Source organism: Bos taurus, chromosome 3, assembly GCF_002263795.3.
Source record: "Bos taurus isolate L1 Dominette 01449 registration number 42190680 breed Hereford chromosome 3, ARS-UCD2.0, whole genome shotgun sequence".
Taxonomy (NCBI): domain Eukaryota; kingdom Metazoa; phylum Chordata; class Mammalia; order Artiodactyla; family Bovidae; genus Bos; species Bos taurus.
The window spans coordinates 105,656,624-105,675,312 of NC_037330.1; the positions used below are offsets into that span (position 1 = coordinate 105,656,624).

General features: G+C 40.5%; 1 protein-coding gene across 2 annotated transcripts; it reads right to left on the reverse strand.

The window, feature by feature from the left end:
• Positions 1 to 1,384: 1,384 nt before the first annotated feature.
• ZFP69 (ZFP69 zinc finger protein) lies at positions 1,385 to 18,673 on the reverse strand. Of its 2 annotated transcripts, XM_015466300.3 has the most exons (6): positions 18,081 to 18,673; positions 16,402 to 16,881; positions 14,413 to 14,498; positions 7,073 to 7,199; positions 6,627 to 6,722; positions 1,385 to 2,750 (listed from the first exon to the last, which is right to left on the reverse strand). In XM_015466300.3, exons 2-6 carry the CDS (start codon positions 16,526 to 16,528, stop codon positions 1,615 to 1,617), a joined length of 1,572 nt encoding a protein of 523 aa, XP_015321786.1. In that variant the 5' UTR covers positions 16,529 to 16,881; positions 18,081 to 18,673; the 3' UTR covers positions 1,385 to 1,614. The 2 variants fall into 2 exon arrangements, with proteins under 2 accessions (XP_015321786.1, NP_001095533.1); NM_001102063.1 differs by lacking the exon at positions 18,081 to 18,673 and having other exon boundaries at positions 1,392 to 2,750; positions 6,627 to 6,725; positions 16,402 to 16,788.
• Between the last annotated feature and the right edge of the window lie 16 nt (positions 18,674 to 18,689).

Below are 18,689 nucleotides of genomic sequence, written 5' to 3' on the forward strand. Positions count from 1 at the left end.
GAAATCCATCAACACTCTACAGAATCACTAAAATTTTAAATAATAAAACTGCCAAAATGAAAAGTGAACATCTACAAAATCACTGTGGTCCTTTCATTGGCACTCAGCTTTCACAATGTAATAAGCAATGTCAACAAATTAATTAATGCTCTCATTAATTAATGTTTATTAATTAGAAAGTCACGTCCTATCTCATTTCTGTCTCCTTCCACAAGTGAACTGTAACTCACTAACATAGCCATAAAATGCTATGTATGGTCAGTTGATCCTTTGTAGTTTAGCCTGCCATCTTAAGTATCCTGACTGAATTGTCCATTTTCCTCCATTCCAAACAAAGGTGTTGTAGCCAGGATTATACTTGCTAAGGCAGGTGGATCAGTCTCTTAAGTGACTATACTTCATCAGACAGTTCCAACCTCAGAAGTTAGGGACTGGAGCAGTTGGTGGAGAGATGTTTTCTTCTCCAACAGAGACTGGTTGCCTTGGCTGCTATTTGATAAGATTCAGCTAATGCTGACTCCAGGGATGGCAAGTACTGCTCTTTTGGGGGATGAGCTTGGACTGTACTTCTAGGCTATGTTATTGAGATAAACTGATACTTCTTTAATGGATTATAAGGCTGCTGGAGATGCTTCAGTACCAGATATGGCTCCCACATGGCTTCTCTATCTTGCTAGTAGGGAAATAAATTGGTCCAACCTCTCTGAAGGTCAGTTTGGCAGTATCCATCATACAAATGCACATACCCTTTAGCACAGAAATTCCCATTCTAGGAATTTACCCTCTGCATCTTCTTACATGTGAGCAACAAAAAAAATGTGTAAGAGTATTCACTGCAAAATTATATAAATAAAAGACTGGAAATCCAAAAGGTCATGTACAATGAAATGGCTAAATAAAGTACATTCAAACCATGGAATACTATACAGCTGTTAAAAAAGAACAAGTAGGCACTCTGTTTACTGATACGGAATAACCTCCATGATACACAGTGAAGTAATAAAAGTAATATGCATTTGTCTAGGGAGCTGCCATTTATGCTTAAAAGTAAAAAAAATGTATGCTTGTATTCTCTTGGATTTAAACAGAAAGCTCTCTAGAAGGGTGTACAAAATATGAGTTATAAAAAATGGCTGCCTGTAGGTAGAATTTTGTGTGGAGGATGGAGAAAGAAGGCCTTTCACTTACAAAACTGACCATACCTTTTGAAATTTATACCATGTGAAGGGTTTCCCCATTAAAAAAATAAAATTTTAATTACAAAATTAGGGGTGGTGGTGATGTTTTAAACAGTAGTTTCCAAATGCTGGTCTGTATCTGTGAATGCCCAAGAAAAATAATTTATTAATCTACCATGAAGTCATAAAAATAATGATGTACAAAATTTTCTATATTGTTGAATTTAATTGAAGGGCCATCTTTTATTCTCGATAAAGTAACTCTGTGTGGAGGTATTAGTAAATAGTAGTTATCAACGTAGTGTTTATTTACACAATGAGCAAAACTAGAAGTTGGCATCATTATGTCAATTCCTCAAATTTAGAGTCCTAAAATTCAAAGCACAGGGTTACTGATTTAGATTTAGCTTTTGTTCTCATGGTGCATAATCTGTTTTCAGATATTATTTTGGAAGACATTTCTCCTGTGTATTTCATGGTGTCGAGTTAGTGATGAATTATAGCTGAAGGCTTTTCCACATTCATTACATTCATAAGGTTTTTCTCCTGTGTGATGCCTCTGATGTTTTTTAAAGGATGAATCATGCCTGTATGCTTTTCCACAGCGGTTGCATTCATATGCTTTCACTCCTGTATGAACAGTTTTATGGTTGCTAAGGTGTATCCTCTGCCTAAAGGCTTTCCCACATTCTTTACATTTGTAGGGTCTCTCCCCAGTATGGATTCTCTGGTGATGTGTTAGATAAGCTCTATGACTAAAGGTTTTACAACATGCAGTACATGCATAGGGCTTTTCCCCAGTATGAATTCTTATATGTTCACTAAGGTGTCTAATCTGTCTAAAGGTTTTCCCACATTCATTGCACGTAAAGGGTTTCTCTCCAGAATGAGTTCTCAAATGCTGGATCAAGCTAATGTTCTGGCTGAAAGCTTTCTGACATTTATCACATATGTAGGGTTTCTCCCCAGTGTGGGTTCTATGATGCTGATTAAGAGATGAGCGATGTCTGAAGGCTTTGCCACATTCTTCACATTCAAAGGGCTTCTCACCAGTATGGATTCTCTGGTGTGTGGTAAGGGATGCACTTTGACTGAAGGCCCTACCACATTCCTTACATCTGAAAGGTTTCTCACCAGTATGAATTCTCATGTGTTCAGTAAGGTGAATGGGTTGTTTGAAGGCCTTTTCACATATATTACATTCATAGGTTTTTACTCTTATGTAACTTGTTGGATGATTAATCACATCTGATTTGCATTTGTTTCTCTTTCTAGGTGTGTCACATTTACGGAGCCTCTGTTCTATAACAACATTTGAACTCACAATATTTTTGCCAAATTTGTAAGTTTCTTGGCTTCTCTTCTTATGGGTCATAATGGTTTGTCTCACATTTCTTCCATGGCGATCCTGGTGCTTTTCTAACTCATCATCATATTCTGAGACTTTCTTCAATGTGGAATAAATGACATCATCCCTCATGAACCTTTCCATCATCATGCCATGATATAACTGTTCTTGTAAAATGTTGTATTTTGCATTTGATGCACTGGTTTCTGTTTTACTCTTCAAGTCTGAAAGAAATGGAAAAAATGCAAATAACTCATATTCATTTTGCTTTGAAAAATCAATTATTATACTGGGTATGGAATACAGATTTAGATAACAATACATGTGAGGTACATGAAATTTTGAGTGTATTTATTTTTTTGCATGAGGCATCTGGGTTCTTAGTTCCCTGACCAGAGATCCAACCTGTGCCCCCTGCATTGGGAGCATGCAGTCTTAACCACTGGAGCACCATGGTAGTTCCATGAAATTCTGAGTGTATTTAAATATGGTTATGTAGCCTGTAAAAGTAATGGGAAATTAAGACACAATGAACAAGGTAAAAGTGTGATTTTATATACAGAGTAAAAATTTGAACATTTTAATCTTCTTCTTTCTATTAATACTAAAAAATGATATTTCAGGGCTATGTCTTAACAGTGTCTTTTTAACTGATAACTATTTTTGGGAAACATTCTCAGAAAGATAAAAAGATTTCCCCCTTCCCACTCCAGCTAGTTCATAAAACAGGTCTGAGGGAATTCCCTGGCAGTCCAGTGATTAGGACTCCAAGCTTTCACAGCTGAGGGTGAGGGTTCAATGCTTCATCAAGGAGCTAAAATCCCACAAGATATGCAGTGTGGCTAAAAAATAAAAAAACAGAATAGCAATAAAATGTATGTCCTTCAGGATGAATCTGACAAAAGATGTGTAATGTATACAAGACTTTTATGGGGGAAAATCCTGAAAATTTATTTTAAAAAATTAGAAAATATCAATAAGTGGAACAATATACCACGTTCCTGGACAACAGGACTCAATATCATAACATTAATTCCCCTCTAAATTGATCTATAGATTCAATATCTTCCAATCAAAATACCACCAGAGAATTTGTGTGCGTGTAATTGATGCACTCATTATGTAATTCATATGGAAAAGCAAGGGGCTAACAATAGCCAGGACAATTTTGAAGAACAAGATATTGAATCTCACTATGAAATACAGTAATTAAGACAGTCTGACAGAGTAAGGATAGAAAATAGAAAAATGGAACAGAATAGATAGAGCCCAGAAATAGACTCAGGCATATAAAGAAACTTGGCAGGTGACCAAGTAGCATAAACTATTCAATAAATGGTTCTGGGGCTTATTATCCACATGTAAAAAGTTAAACTAGAGCCTCACCTCACACTATATATAAAATATATGCAGATTCAAATCTAAATATGGAAAACAAAATTTTAAAGATATAAAATAATATATATTTTTTCTATAAATCAATAAGGAAAAAATAATAGAAAGATTTGCAAAGGATATAAACTGGTAATTTATAGAAGGGCTTCCCTGGTGGCTCAGACTGTAAAGTGTTTGACTGTAATGCGGAAAAGAAATCCTGGAAGGATGGCCAACAAACATTAAAAACATGCTCTCTCTTATTAGTAATCATGAAAATGAAAAAACAAGACACCACATTCAACCACTGAATTTATAAAAATGTGAAAGTTTGACAATGCCAAGTGTTGACAAAGATGCTGAGTTCTAGAACCTCTCGAAACTCTCAGATAGGAGCACCAACTGGTGTAACTACTTTGAAGAACAATTTCCTGAAACATAAAGGTATATCTGCTCCATGACCCAACAAGTCTGCTTCTATCAAATATCTCAGAGAAATACTTACACACTTACACAAGAAGTTACATATACAAAGTTTTATTGCCTTATCTCTGTAACCCCCAAATTTCTATCATACAGGAAAATGGATAAATTGTGCTTTATTAACTCAATGGAAATGAATGATATGGATAAATATGAATGAATAATATGGGTAAATATCAACAGTGTTGAATGAGAAAAGCAAGTGGAAGAAGTACATATACCATTTTTTTAAAGAGTAAGAATATGCAAAACAGTATTATAAGTAGTAATTTATGTGCTATAAGTCACAGCAAGATCCTCTATGATCCACCTCCTAGAGTAACGGAAATAAAAATAAAAATAAACAAGTGGGATATAATTAAACTGAAAAATTTTGCATAGCAAAGGAAATTATAAACAAGGTGAAAAGAAAACCCTCAGAATGGGAGAAAATAATAGCAAATGAAACAACTGACAAAGGATTAATTTCCAAAATATACAAGCAGCTCATGCAATTCAATACCAGAAAAACAAAACAACCCAATAAAAAAGTGGGCAAAACACCTGAATAGACATTTCTCCAAAGAAGGCATACAGATGGCTAGTAAACACATGAAAAGATGCTCAATATCACTCATTACTACAGAAATGCAAATCAAAACTACAGTGATATATCACCTCACACTGGTCAGAATGGCTATCATCACAAAATTTACAAGCAATAAATTCTGGAGAGGGTGTGGAGAAAAGGGAACCTCTTGCACTGTTGGTGGGAATACAAATTGATATGACTACTGTGCAAGACAGTATGGAGATTCCTTAAAAAACTAGGAATAAAACTACCATATGACCCAACAATCCCACCACTGGGCATATATTCTGAGAAAACCATAACTGAGAAAGACACACATACCCCAATGTTCACTGATGCACTATTTAATATAGCTAGGACGTGGAAGCAACCTAGATGTCCATCGACAGATGAATGGATAAAGAAGCTGTAGTACATATATACAGTGGAATATTACTCAGCCATAAAAGGGAACGTGAGTAAGTGCTAATGAGGTAGATGAAACTAGAGCCTATTATACAAACTGAAGAAAGTCAGAAAGAGAAAAAAAAATTGTATATTAACACATATATAAGGAATCTAGAAAGAGGTACTGATGCACCTATGTTCAGGGCAGCAATGGAGATGCAGACATAGAGAATAGACATATGGAAATAAGTGAGGGGGTGGGGAGAGGGTGGAATGGATGGAGAGAGTAGCATGGAAACATATACACCACCATATGCAAAACACACGGCCAGTGGGAATTTGCTGTATGACTCAGAGAACTCAAACCAGGTCTCCGTGACAACCTAGAAGGGTGGGATGGGGGGGGAGGTGAGAAGGAAGTTCAAGAGGGAGGGGACATATGTATACCTATGGCTGATACATGTTGATATATGGCAGAAATGAACACAATATTATAAATACAATTATCTTTCAATAAAAAATAAATTCAAAAAATAATATTATATATTTTGGGGGAATATACACATACAATACAAATATGAAGACACATATAGGAATGACAATGTTTAAAGTCAGAAGAGTTGGTTATTTCACAAGCAAAGATGGGAGTACTGGGATTTAAACTCTGTTTCATTTCTTAATCTAGGTAGAAAGTACATAGCAATTTATTGTAATGTCCTCTGCCTTTCTGAATGTCTAAAATATTTTGCAATAAAAACGAAGTTTAAGAAGATTGTTAAAGATCACTGGATTTGATGAGAAGGAATCCCATGGTCATTTTTCTTGCAGGATTTTCCATAAAACATTTGTTACAATAAATAAGGATACTTTAGTTCAAAGGAGAGTGAGAATCAAAGTTAAGATTATAAAATGAAAGTTGATGAAAAGTGGAAATAGGATGCAAGAGAGAAGATTAAAGATCTGGAGAATGCAGTGAGAGTCCTGAAAAGAGATCTGCTTTCTGTGAGAAGAGACTACTACGTACATCTCAGAGCATGGGGAAAGGAGCTTTCGATTGGCAGACTTTAGGATATTGAAGAAAGAAGGAAAACCTTAATGAAGAGAAGACTTATCTCCCCTCCAACTCCAGAGACTTCTGCTAGGTCAGATGAAGAAAAGGACTGCAGACAGAGGGATGAAATCTAGTTCAGAGCATGCCTGTCCACCCGATCAGCCTTTCCGCAGCCTGGGAAGATGCTGGGCACTCTGGCCTACATATTAAAAGGCACCATCTGCCTTGGCTCACCTGAATTGGGATCTCCTGGGCCTTCTTTCTCTGTCATCCATGGCTCTTCTCCTTTCTCCAACTGGGAAATCACACTAGGTTTGGAAAGCTGACAACCTGCTTATGGAGTGAAAAAAAGGGTATGAATATTTATGTTGAGGTCAAAGAACCATCCCTGGGATGTAGTTTCAATCCTCAGGTATTTAGGGTCTCTGAAGATGGAAAGGGGCACCATAGCATGTTTTCCTATTCTCGCTCTACAAAGTAAAGTGTTCCCCGAAGGGAAGAGATTCAGGTATGTTCTGACTTGATTTTCAAAGGTAGGCAACATCCATCTCCAACACAGAACCCAAGGCCAGACTCCAGGGAATCTACCGCTTTTAATAATTTAGGAATTATTAATACTAAATTAAATATTAATCCTGTTAATAGGCAGGATTCTGGATGTATGTGTAGCCTGTCCTTACCCACTGAGACCAGATTCCCATAGTTCTCCAGCATCACCTCCCGGTACAGATTCCGGTGAGCAGGCGCCAGCTGCCCCCACTCCTCCTGGGTGAAGTCCACAGATATGTCCTTGAAGGTCAACAGTTCCTAGAATATCCAATATATTCCTTTTCAGCCTGAGACCACCTCCATCAAGATCCAATATGTTCTGACAGTCTTCTGAGAGATTCTAAATTAGTTTTACTGGGAGTCTCCTCTGGATCTGTTTGGTAATTCCCTGGAGACTATCATAAACAATATATGAAAGGACAGATGGTTATTATATGTGTCTTAGAAAAAAACAAAATGAAGCAGGATAATGGCACCAGAGAGAACCACAGTGAGGATGGGGAAGATCTTTCATGTAGGGTGTTAGGGTAAGTCTTCCTAAAAGGGGGATATTCAAACAGAGACATGAACTCAGTAGGAAAGAGCCACATGGAAATCTGAGGGGAGAGCATTCCAAGCAGGAACAAAGGACCTGAGGAGTGCATGTCCTTGGCTTGTCTGAGGAGCAGGAGAGTGGCCAGCATTGCTGGAGGCGGGCAAGTGGAAGTAGATGAGACCAGAGGGTCCAGGGGACGGAGAGAGAGGCTTTCAGTACTTACTGTCACAAAGACCAATGCATTCCTCCAGGGCTGAAATTCTGGGGCCCTGCTGGAGTTTAATGCAAGATGAACAAAACGGTTTGGAACTGTGATCGAGCTCTTCCTTAGCTCAAATACTGAACAGATAAAAAAGGATCAGCCCTTCAGCACTGATGGCATGGGGTGCTAGTAGCTGGGTTAATCAGAAGTGAACTCAATCAAGGACCCTGGCGGTGGAAGGTCCATACCTTCCAGTGCAGGGGGTATGGGTTCAGACCCTGGTTGGGGAGCTAAGATCCCACATGCCATGCAACCAAAAAAAGACAAAAAGTGAATTCAATCAAACTAAAGTGCATCTCAGCCAGAGCTCAGCCACAGCTCTAGGAAAAATATGAATAATCAGTCCCTCACCTTAACCACCAGTCAAGAGGAAAAGGCTTAGAGTTTTCTGCAAATAAACAGAACAGACAAAACAAACAGACTATATCTATCTATCTATACATATATACATTTATTTATTGTTTATTTATCAAGAGAAACTATTCCATAGCCCAGATATTCATGCTTCACAATTAACAAACACAGGTCAGGGATGAATTTCATGCAACTCAACCCAAAGAAATTTTTTACATTCTGAAATCATTTTGCACTCTGAAAGATACCAGCCTTTCTCATCACCTTAAAATTTTTCACAGAACGATACTTTCTGCAGAATCTGCATATGCCTGCATTCTTGTTGTTTGTTGTTAAGTCGCTAAGTCACGTCCGACTCTGCTGCCCCATGGACTGCAGCACACCAGGCTCCCCTGTCCTTCACTCTGTCCTGGAGTTTGCTCAAACTCATGTCCATTGAGTCAGTGATGCCATCCAACCATTTCATTCTCTGTCGCCCCCCTTCTCCTCCTGCTCTCAATCTTTTCCAGCATCAGGGTCTTTTCTATAAATCGGCTCTTCTCCTCAGACGGCTAAAGTATTGGAGCTTCAGCTTCAGCATCAGTCCCTCTAATGAATATTCAGGGTTGTTTTCCTTTAGGATTGACTGGTTTGATCTCCTTGCTGTCCAAGGGACTCTCAAGAGTCTTCTCCAGCACCACAGTCTGAAAGCATCTTCCGGGCTCAGCCTTCTTTATGGTCCAACTCTCACATCTACACACAACAACTGGAAAAACCACAGCTTTGACTAAATGGACCTTTGTCAGCAAAGTGATATCTCTGCTTTTTAATATGCTGTCTAGCTTTGTCACAGTTTTTCTTCCAAGGAGCAAGCATCTTTTAATTTCATGGCTGCAGTCACCATTCACAGTGATTTTGGAGCCCTGCTTTGGAGCTCCTGCTTTGGAGCAGGAGAAAATAAAACCTGCCACTGTTTCCATTTTTCCCCCATCTATTTGCCATGAAGTGATGGAACTAGATGCCCTGATCTTAGTTTTTTGAATATTGAGTTTTAAGCCAGCTTTTTCACTCTCCTCTTTCACCTTCATCAAGAGGCTCTTTAGTTCCTCTTCACTTTCTGCCATTATGCTGGTATCATCTGCATATCTGAGGTTGTTGATATTTCTCCTGGCAATCTTGATTTCAGCTTGTGATTCATCCAGCCCAGCATCTCACATGATGTACTCTGGATAGAAGTTAAATAAGCAGGGTGACAATATATAGCCTTGACATACTCCTTTCCCAATTTTGAACCAGTCCATTGTTCTATGTCCAGTTCTAACTGTTGCTTCTTGACCTAAATACAGGTTTTTCAGGAGACAAGTAAAGTGGTCTGGTATTCCCATCTCATTAAGAATTTTCCACAGTTTGTTGTAATCCACACAGTCAAAGGCTTTAGCATAGTCAATGAAGCAGAAGTGGATTTTTTTTAAATTCCCTTGTTTTTTCTATGGTCCAACAGATGTTGGCAATTTGATCTCGGGGTTCCTCTGCCTTTTCTAAATCCGGCTTGAACATCTGGAAGTTCTTAGTTCACATATTGTTGAAGCCTAGCTTAAAGTATTTTGAGTATTACCTTGCTAGCATGTGAAATGAGCACAACTGTAATTTGAGCATTCTTTGGCATTGCCTTTCTTTGGGACTGGAATGAAAACTTGACCTTTTCCAGTCCTGTGGCCACTGCTGAGTTTTCCAAATTTGTTGGCATATTGAGTGCAGCACTTTCACAGCATCATCTTTTAGGATTTGAAACAGTTCAACTGGAATTCTATCACCTCCACTAGCTTTGCTTGTAGTAATGCTTCCTAAGGCTGCCTTGACTGCACACTCCAAGATGTCTGGCTCCAGGTGAGTGACCACACCAAAACGATTATCTGGGTCATTAAATCTTTTTTGTACAGTTTTTCTGTGTATTCTTGCCACCTCTTCTTAATCTTTTCTGCTTATGTTAGGTCCTTGCCATTTCTGTCCTTTATTCTGTCTTTCTTGGTTCACTAAAGCAAACTTGTAGAAAGTTGCAACTCCCAGCGATACAATGATTGCTCTAACAATATGAAATTGCAGATGCTTGGCCAGGAGGCCACACATCTGAGGTTTCATTAAAAAACTGGAAGCCATTGTAGTTATTCTCAATACCAATGTCCTTCCAGGCTGATGGGGAAATGGATCTATCTATGCATATTTCATCCTCCACTGTTCTTTTATACAGAATATCTGAACCATAATAAAAAATTATTAGGCAAGTGAAGGAGGAAAATCTGACCTATAATCAAGAAATAAAAACATAAGAAACAAAGACCTAGGTCACCAAGTCACTGTAAGAAGCAGACAAGAAATTTAAAGCAATTATTAAAATATATGTTGAAGAGTTTACAATAAAATATGGATGGAATAGGTCAAAATGTCAGGGTAATTGAGGAGAGATAGAAATACCAAAAAAGAACTAAAAAACAATTCTACAACTGAAAAATACAATATCTGAAAAATCCACTGGATGGGCTTAACATCAAATAGACCCTGATGAAGACAAGATCAATGAAACTTAACACAGGTCAATAGACAGTATTCAAATGGAAGCACCAAGAGAGAAAAAGAAAAAAAAAGAGGGGGGGATAATATCACATGGTCTAATATACATGTAATTAAAATCTCAGAAGGAGAAGAATGAGAAGAAAAGAATATTTGAAGAAATAAAGGCTGAAAAATTTCCAAGTTGATTAAAAAAAAATCAACCTATAAATACAAAAGGCAGCAAATCCTCCACCAAAAAAAAAAAAAAAAAAAAATTCAAAGAATACCATGTCTATGCTGCTAAGTCACTTCAGTCGTGTCCAACTCTGTGCAACCCCATAGACAGCAGCCCACTAGGCTCCCCCATCCCTGGGATTCTCCAGGCAAGAATACTGGAGTGGGTTGCCATTTCCTTCTCCAATGCATGAAAGTGAAAAGTGAAAATGAAGTCTCTCAGTCGTCCCCGACTCTTAGCGACACCAAGGACTTCAGCCTACCAGGCTCCTCCGTCCATGGGATTTTCCAGGGAAGAGTACTGGAGTGGGGTGCCATTGCCTTCTCCACCATGTCTATGCACATCATTAAAACTGCTGAAGAGCAAAGATAAAAGGGAAGATTATAAAAGTAGTGAAAAGAAAGTAGGAAAGGAAGAACAGGAAAACCAGAAAAGTTAGTATAAAATAAACAAAAAGACATGTCACATCTGAGGAAAGAATAAGAAAAATAGCTCACTTTTTATCTGAAGCAATATAAACCAAAAGACAATGGAACATCCTTAAAGTGCTTAAAAGAAAAAAATTGTCATCCTAGAATTCTATATTCAGTAAAAGATCCTCTAATAGGAAGACCATATAAAGACATTTCTAGATCGCCAAAGCTGTGAGAATTCGTCATCTGAAGAACCGCACTACAGGAAATGCTAAATGATGTTCTTTAGGCTGAAGGGAAATGATGTCAGAAACTTAGAACCTAAAGGAAGGACTGAAAAGTGCTCCAACTGGTAAAGTGAAAGAAAGTCACTTAGTCGTGTCCGACTCTTTGTGATCCCTATGGACTGGAGCCCAACAGGCTCCTCTGTCCTTGGAATTCTCCAGGTAAGAGTACTGGAGTGGGTTGACATTTCCTTCTCCAGGGGATCTTCCTAACCCAGGGATCAAACCCAGGTCTCCTGCATTATAGGCGGATCCTTTACTGTCTGAGCCACCAGGAAAGCCTGCACTGGTAAATATGTGGGCAAATATGAAAGGCTCATTTTTTTTCCTTTTCTTAATCTCTTATGAGACAGTTTACTGTTAAAGGAAAAATAAGGACATGTATTATAGGCTATATAACATGTAAAGTGAAAAGCATGATGACAACACACAAAGAATGGGAAGAGTAAACAGGAAAATATGATTTTCATATTCTTTGTGAAACAGTATAATAGTAATTCAACTGTGACATGTTTAAAATGCATATTGTAATGGCCAGGACAACCACTAAAAACAAATCAAAGTATAGCTAAAAAAGTCATTAGAAGACATAAAATAGAATACTAAAAAACTGCACAATCCAAAAGAAGGCAGGAGAGGAAGAACAAAGAAATGAAGGAATAGGTTTGACAAACAACAAACAAAGGACAAGAATATACACTTAAATTACAAGCGTATCAGTGATTGCCTGTGTGCTCAGTCACTTCTGTTGTGTCCTACTCTTTGTGGCTCTATGGACTATAGCCCGCCAGGCTCCTCTTGTCCTTGGGATTCTTCAGGCAAGAATACTGGAGTGAGTTGCCATGCCCTCCTCCAAGCGATCTTCCCTACCCAGGACACTGAACCCATGTCTCCTGCGTGTCCTGCATTGCAGGCGGATTGTTTTGGGTTTTTTTGGGCTGCACCGGGTCTTTGTTGCAGCATGCAGGATCTTTAGTTGTGGCATGTGGGATCCAGTTCCCTGACCAGGGATCAAACCCAGGCCTCCTGCATTGGAAGCACGGAGTCTTACCTACTGGGCCACCAGGGAAATCCTGTAGGTGGCTTCCTTACCCACTGAGCCACCTGGGAAGCTCCATATCAATGATTATGTAACTGTTAACAGACTAAGCATGCAAGTCCCAGCTGTATCTAAGAAGGGCCACACTTTAAATATAAAGGCACAAATAAGTTAAAAGAATGAAAAAAGCTATACCATACCAACAATAACTAAAAACACTGGAGAAGTTACATTAAATCAGACAAAGTGGGCTTAGGAAAAAGAATATGATGAGACATTTCCTAAAGATAAATGGTCAGCTCATTAAGAAGACAATAATCCTATGTGTATATGTGCCTGACAATAGAATTTGACTTGACAGAACTAAAGGAAGATATGAACAAAATCACAATAATTAGAGATTTTAACACTCCTCTCACTAAGTGATCGAACAAGTAGACAAAAATTTATCAAGGATGTAGATCTGAACACCTATCAATCAACTTAACCTGACATTTGTAGAGCATTATACCTAACCACTGCCACATACAGATTCTTTCTCCAAGTTTTTATTTTGAGATTGTAGATTTATAAGATAATTTGAATCATAGATTTATATGCAGTTGTAAGAAATAATGCAGAAATCCCATGTACTGTCTCTCTACTGGGGGCCAGAGTTTTGATTGGAAAGGGGCACAAGTGAACATTCTGAGAGGCAGAAATGCTCAACTTGGTTACATGGTGTATAAGTGTCAAAATAGAACCATGTACTTTCTTAAGTGTTTTTCCTATATATAAATTATATCTCAATTTTAAGAAATTTAATCTTTTCCCAGTGCTAAGAATGCCACCAGTATTTTTAACTGTCAAGAGGTGAGAATTAAAGAAAAGTGGAATGCAGAGATAAGGTAACTCTCCAAATAATTAGAATATTACTATTTCTTCCATATTACTGGAAATAGCCCTGGAATGCATTTCAATCCTAAAAGATGTTAGCACCTGAATTAGCTAAAGAAAATGGCATCATAAAAAAACCTAAAAAAAAAAAAAAAAAATCACGGAGTAAGTAAATACCAGAGATAAGTTCAAATTCTGTACCATCCAATTTCAAAACCCAAGTTCTCAGTCAAAACTCTTCTGTCCTCGGATAATGTCCCCGCTTTAATAAGTCTTCCTTTCACTTTACTCTACAGTTTTCCTTCTCTGTTTCACCTGTGCGGCTACCAGGTGGTGAGGACATGTTTCCATGTTGTAACTGCCCAGCCTGTCTAATGTGTGTGCTCCATCGCCTGACCATTTCTTCTCTGCTCAGGTCTTTAGCTGTTATTTGACCTCTGCTCATGCCACTATTCTATGGGCCACTTCATGGAGTGATAGATGTCACCCATTTTTGAGTATAAAATACTCATGAAAACTGAGGTTTATCTTAGATCCCAAATGGTACCTATTGGTTTTTATGGGTTAGAATTAAATCATTCATTTTGCTTTCTCTACAAAAATTTGTATTAGATGTTGGCTGGAAAGAAATATTTAAAAAAAAAATATTTTTTGGCCACACAGCATGTGGAATCTTAACGCCCCAACCAGGGATCAAACCTGCACCCCCTGCAGTGGACGTGCATACTTGTAACCACTGGACCGCCACGGAAGTCCGAAGAACGTTTTCTAAGAGGAGGGAAACTGCCACCACTGTGGACCAGTTTTCTGTACAAGACAAACTTGCGTTGAGTTCCCTGGTTAAATTCATTAGCCTCAATATACCCAACTCCCCAGAAAAGGGCAAATTATAATCTTAAAAACTAAAAAGCATGTCAAGAAAGTGACAGGAAACTCCAACCCACCTGGGAGTCTGTTGTTGGGGTCCCGGGGGTCAATTCATCCTTTAAACTTTCTCCCTGGGTCTCATCAGCATCCTGAGATAGCAGAGCTGAGGAAGGAAAAGAGGCAGAAAGTTTGCATCTTACCTTACCCCATTAAACAGAAAAACTGCCTGCAGTTCTGCTGAAAACAGCCCTTCTCTGAATACACTCACAAAGAAAGACATTCAGAGCGACTCAAGAGCAGACTGGAGTCTCCTTAATGAGGAGGCCCTGCAGTGCACTGACTGGGGTATTAATGTTTCCCAATGGTCAATGCTGGTCCAAAAACACTGACCTACCAGGCCACTCCTCTGTTCAGAAATCCTCAAAGGTTCCCCACTTACAAGCAAGAAAAATCCACACACTACCCACAGACTTCATGGCACTCTACAATCTGCCTGAAGCGTATCTTCCGAGCATTAGTTTCCTCTAACCACCACCCTTTATCTGTGGGACACATGCACTGGCCACATTCTTAACCCTCAGTGAGACTAGAACAGTCTCCATTCTCTGAACCACTCTTCAAGGTCCCCACTTTTGTATTTTTTTCCCAACTCTTCCATAAAAACGATAGACATCTTTTAAGGCTCAATTCAGTGCTATCTGCTTTGTGAAAATTTCTCTGATAAATACAATCAGAAGAATTTTCCTGTCTCTTGTCTTCCGTAAGAATTTTACCATAAAATGTATTTAGGCTACTTTCTCTTCTTTCCATCCGGGTATGTGTGTATCTCTGCTGCTGCTGCTGCTAAGTCACTTCAGTCATGTCCAACTCTGTGCGACCCCATAGACAGCAGCCCACCAGGCTCCCCCGTCCCTGGGATTCTCCAGGCAAGAACACTGGAGTGGGTTGCCATTTCCTTCTCCAATGCATGAAAGTGAAAAGTGAAAGTGAAGTCACTTAGTCGTGTCCAACTCTAGCGACCCCATGGAATGCAGCCTACCAGGCTCCTCCATCTATGGGATTTTCTAGGCAAAAGTACTGGAGTGGGGTGCCATTGCCTTCTCCGGTGTCTATCTCTATCAATTAATAATTAGCATTAGAGATCATTATTCATTTTTCCATCCATCAAGATGCTTAACAAAGTCCCTGTCTGACTCTTGAAGTATTAAAGATGAACTAAGAGACCCCATGCTGCTCCTGCTACTGTTGCTAAGTTGCTTCAGTCATGTCCGACTCTGTGCGACCCCATAGACGGCAGCCCACCAGGTTCCCCCATCCCTGGGATTCTCTAGGCAAGAATACTGGAGTGGGCTGCCATTTCCTTCTCCAATGCATGAAAGTGAAAAGTGAAAGTGTCCCGACTCTTAGCAACCCCATGGACTGGAGCCTACCAGGCTCCTCCGTCCATGGAATTTTCCAGGCAAGAGTACTGGAGTGGGGTGCCATTGCCTTCTCCAAAGAGACCCCATGAGATATGCTAATTCCTCTGTCCATCCATCTATCCTGACCCGGCCAACAAATACTGTGTAACCTTGGACATGCTTCCCACTGAACTCAAAACAGTTCAAGGTAAAGTGAGAGTAGCCAAGCATGTCATTCCTTCCTCCTAGCGGGAGAAGAAAAGAAAGAAAAAGCATTGGTTTGGGACTAGACTGAGACTAATAAAGGAAAACCACTGGAGGGCTTAAGGGGGTAGAAACCTTTGACTCTAATGTCTGTAAATCACACTTATACAGCTGCTGGTGGGGAACACCCTGAATTCTGTCTTCCTGTCCTGTGTTTATTCAAGGACAGGAGATGGGAGCAGCATGGAGCACACGTCGCAGGGACCCAGTGCTTAAGAGCCCAACATTTTCTCACACAGCTATCTCCTTCCCCAAAGCCCCAAGCACGAGCCCCAGGAACCTAGTCTCTCCCAATTTTCTCCCCCCCCAGAGACCACTTCAATGATGTTTGTACCTATTTTCCCCAAGCAGATTGAGAACCCTTCTTCCTCCTCCATCCCCCATCCATCAGCCTATTCTCACCTCCTCCTTCAAACATCTTGGTCACATCCTCCCACAGGGGCGCCCCCTCCTTGGCGTTCTCTGGATGGTGCAACTTCACCCATGTGCTGGCCTCGGTGGGCAGGGTGATCAGGAGCTGCTGCAGCATGACGATGCCTCCTGACTGACCTTGTCCACTTCTGGTGAGCAAATGGCCAGAGCCTCTGCTTAGATGCCTCACAGTTGCGTGGTCCTCCTGTGATCTGTCTCCTGCCCTCAGGATTCTTGCGTGTGCCTGTGGCACCAGAACCTAGGGGCTCCTAGAGGCTGATGTGGCTCTCACAGCTCTGAAAAACTGATTCCTCTCTAAAATTAAGTCCTGCCTGCTTGCAGGTGGCTGGTTGAGTAGGTCTGAGTATACGCCTCTTCATATTCTTCTAGAGGAGCAAAAGGCAGGGAGGAGGGATCCACAAAACTGATCATACAGATAGAACTCCAGAACTTGCAGAAACATACTTAAAACTGAAAAAGATCCAAAAACAAAGATTTAGTATCAATGTGAAAATAAGTATAATCTATGCTTTAGATGCAGCTCTAATTTCTAGTTCCATACACACTTTCACAAACAGCACAAATACACACAAATACCAAAGATACACAAACATGCGCAGACCTTGCCTTGACTTTCCTCTTTGGAAGCTCCAATACTTTGGCCACCTGATGTGAACAGCTGACTCACTGGAAAAGACCCTGATGCTGGGAAAGACTGAAGGTAGAAGAAGAAGAGGGCAACAGAGGATGAGATGGTTGGATGACATCACTGATTCAGTGGACATGAACTTGGGCAAACTCTGGGAGATGGTGAGGGACAGAGAGGCCTGACATGCTGCAGTCCATAGGGTCACAAAGAGTCGGACACGACTTGACAACTGAACAACAAGCTGCATGCATCTTCTGCTTGGACACAGACTTGGGAGTTAAGAGGGCAAGCTTAGGAATCAGACAGTCTGGGTTAGAATCCCAACACGGGCACTTAAAAGCTCTAAGACACTTCAGTTCTCTGAGTTTCCATTTCATCATCTAGAAAATGCATCTAAGAAGTGTACTTCTTTTAGGCTTGTAACAATGTTGGGAATACAGTACCTTAATAGACATTATTATAAACCTTTTGCTTTAATGTGCAACCACAACACTACTTTTTAAAGTAATCTTTAAAACAATTATAGATCTGAATTTAAAGTTTCAAGTATCTCAAATATAGTACTTCGAATATAATGAGAAATATTGGAGAACTGCTCCCGGCAGGAAATTTTGGAAACCGCCTATCTTTTCGCGGAAGCCCTTGACATCTGAACAGGCGCCTCTACAGCGACCAAGTACAGTGTATTAGGGCTTCAAGAACAATCCTAGTCCTAGCTCCCTGAAAAGGGAGCTGGCCCAACTTTTTGAAGTTTGTGGGGCAGGGTGTTTGGCTTCTTGTTTTCAGCTGTGACTGATGCAGAGAAAGGAGCTGTATTGGAGCATATGAAAAATATCCTGCCCCCAAATATATGAAAAGTAAAATGGTTTGTTACCCAAGTGGAGAAACTTTCCAATCTTATTCCCGAAATGGTTAACGACAGAGAAGCTTCATTTCGAGTATGCCCCTTCTCATTAGTCCCAGACATGCCTCTGTCGGACCTAAGAAACTGCAGACACAGACAGCGTAGCTTCCTACTCACCAGAGAGGCCATGGACGCTGGTACGACCAGAGATGGGAGGCGTGAGACAGCCGGTTCTTGAGGCTTTCAGCTCCAGAGGGTGTCTCTTTAGAGAAGGACCGGTAAGAGATTTTGTTTTTTCCCAGCCTTTTATAGACAGACCACATCGACATCCAACACAATGACTTTTTTAAAAAACGCCGAACATTCACGCAGGCTTCCTTCTGAAGCCCAAAGGACTATCGGCCTCCAGACGGGACCAGGGCTCCTTTCTAAATTTCTGAGAGGCGGCCTAGGGCGGGTGCTGAGGCACCAGATAAACCCACAGCCCCTCCAACGGCACTTTCCCAGCCACACCCCCGGGAGCTGGGCTTTGGGGACCCGCAAGGCCAAGGGAACCCTGAACCGGCTTCCAACGGACCCGGGCTAGGCTACCGCTCGCCCGCCGCTGCTTTGATGCCAGGCCGGCGGCAGTGGCGAGGCCCACCGGCGCCCCGCCTCCTGGGCCTCAGGCCGGGTGTCCCGGCCCCTCCGCAGTAGCGAAGCGCCGTTGCCCGCGCCCCTGTTAGCCTTCGCCCAGGTCCGGGTGCTGCCCCCGGCGCAGCCGCAGTGCTATCAACCCTGGTACCC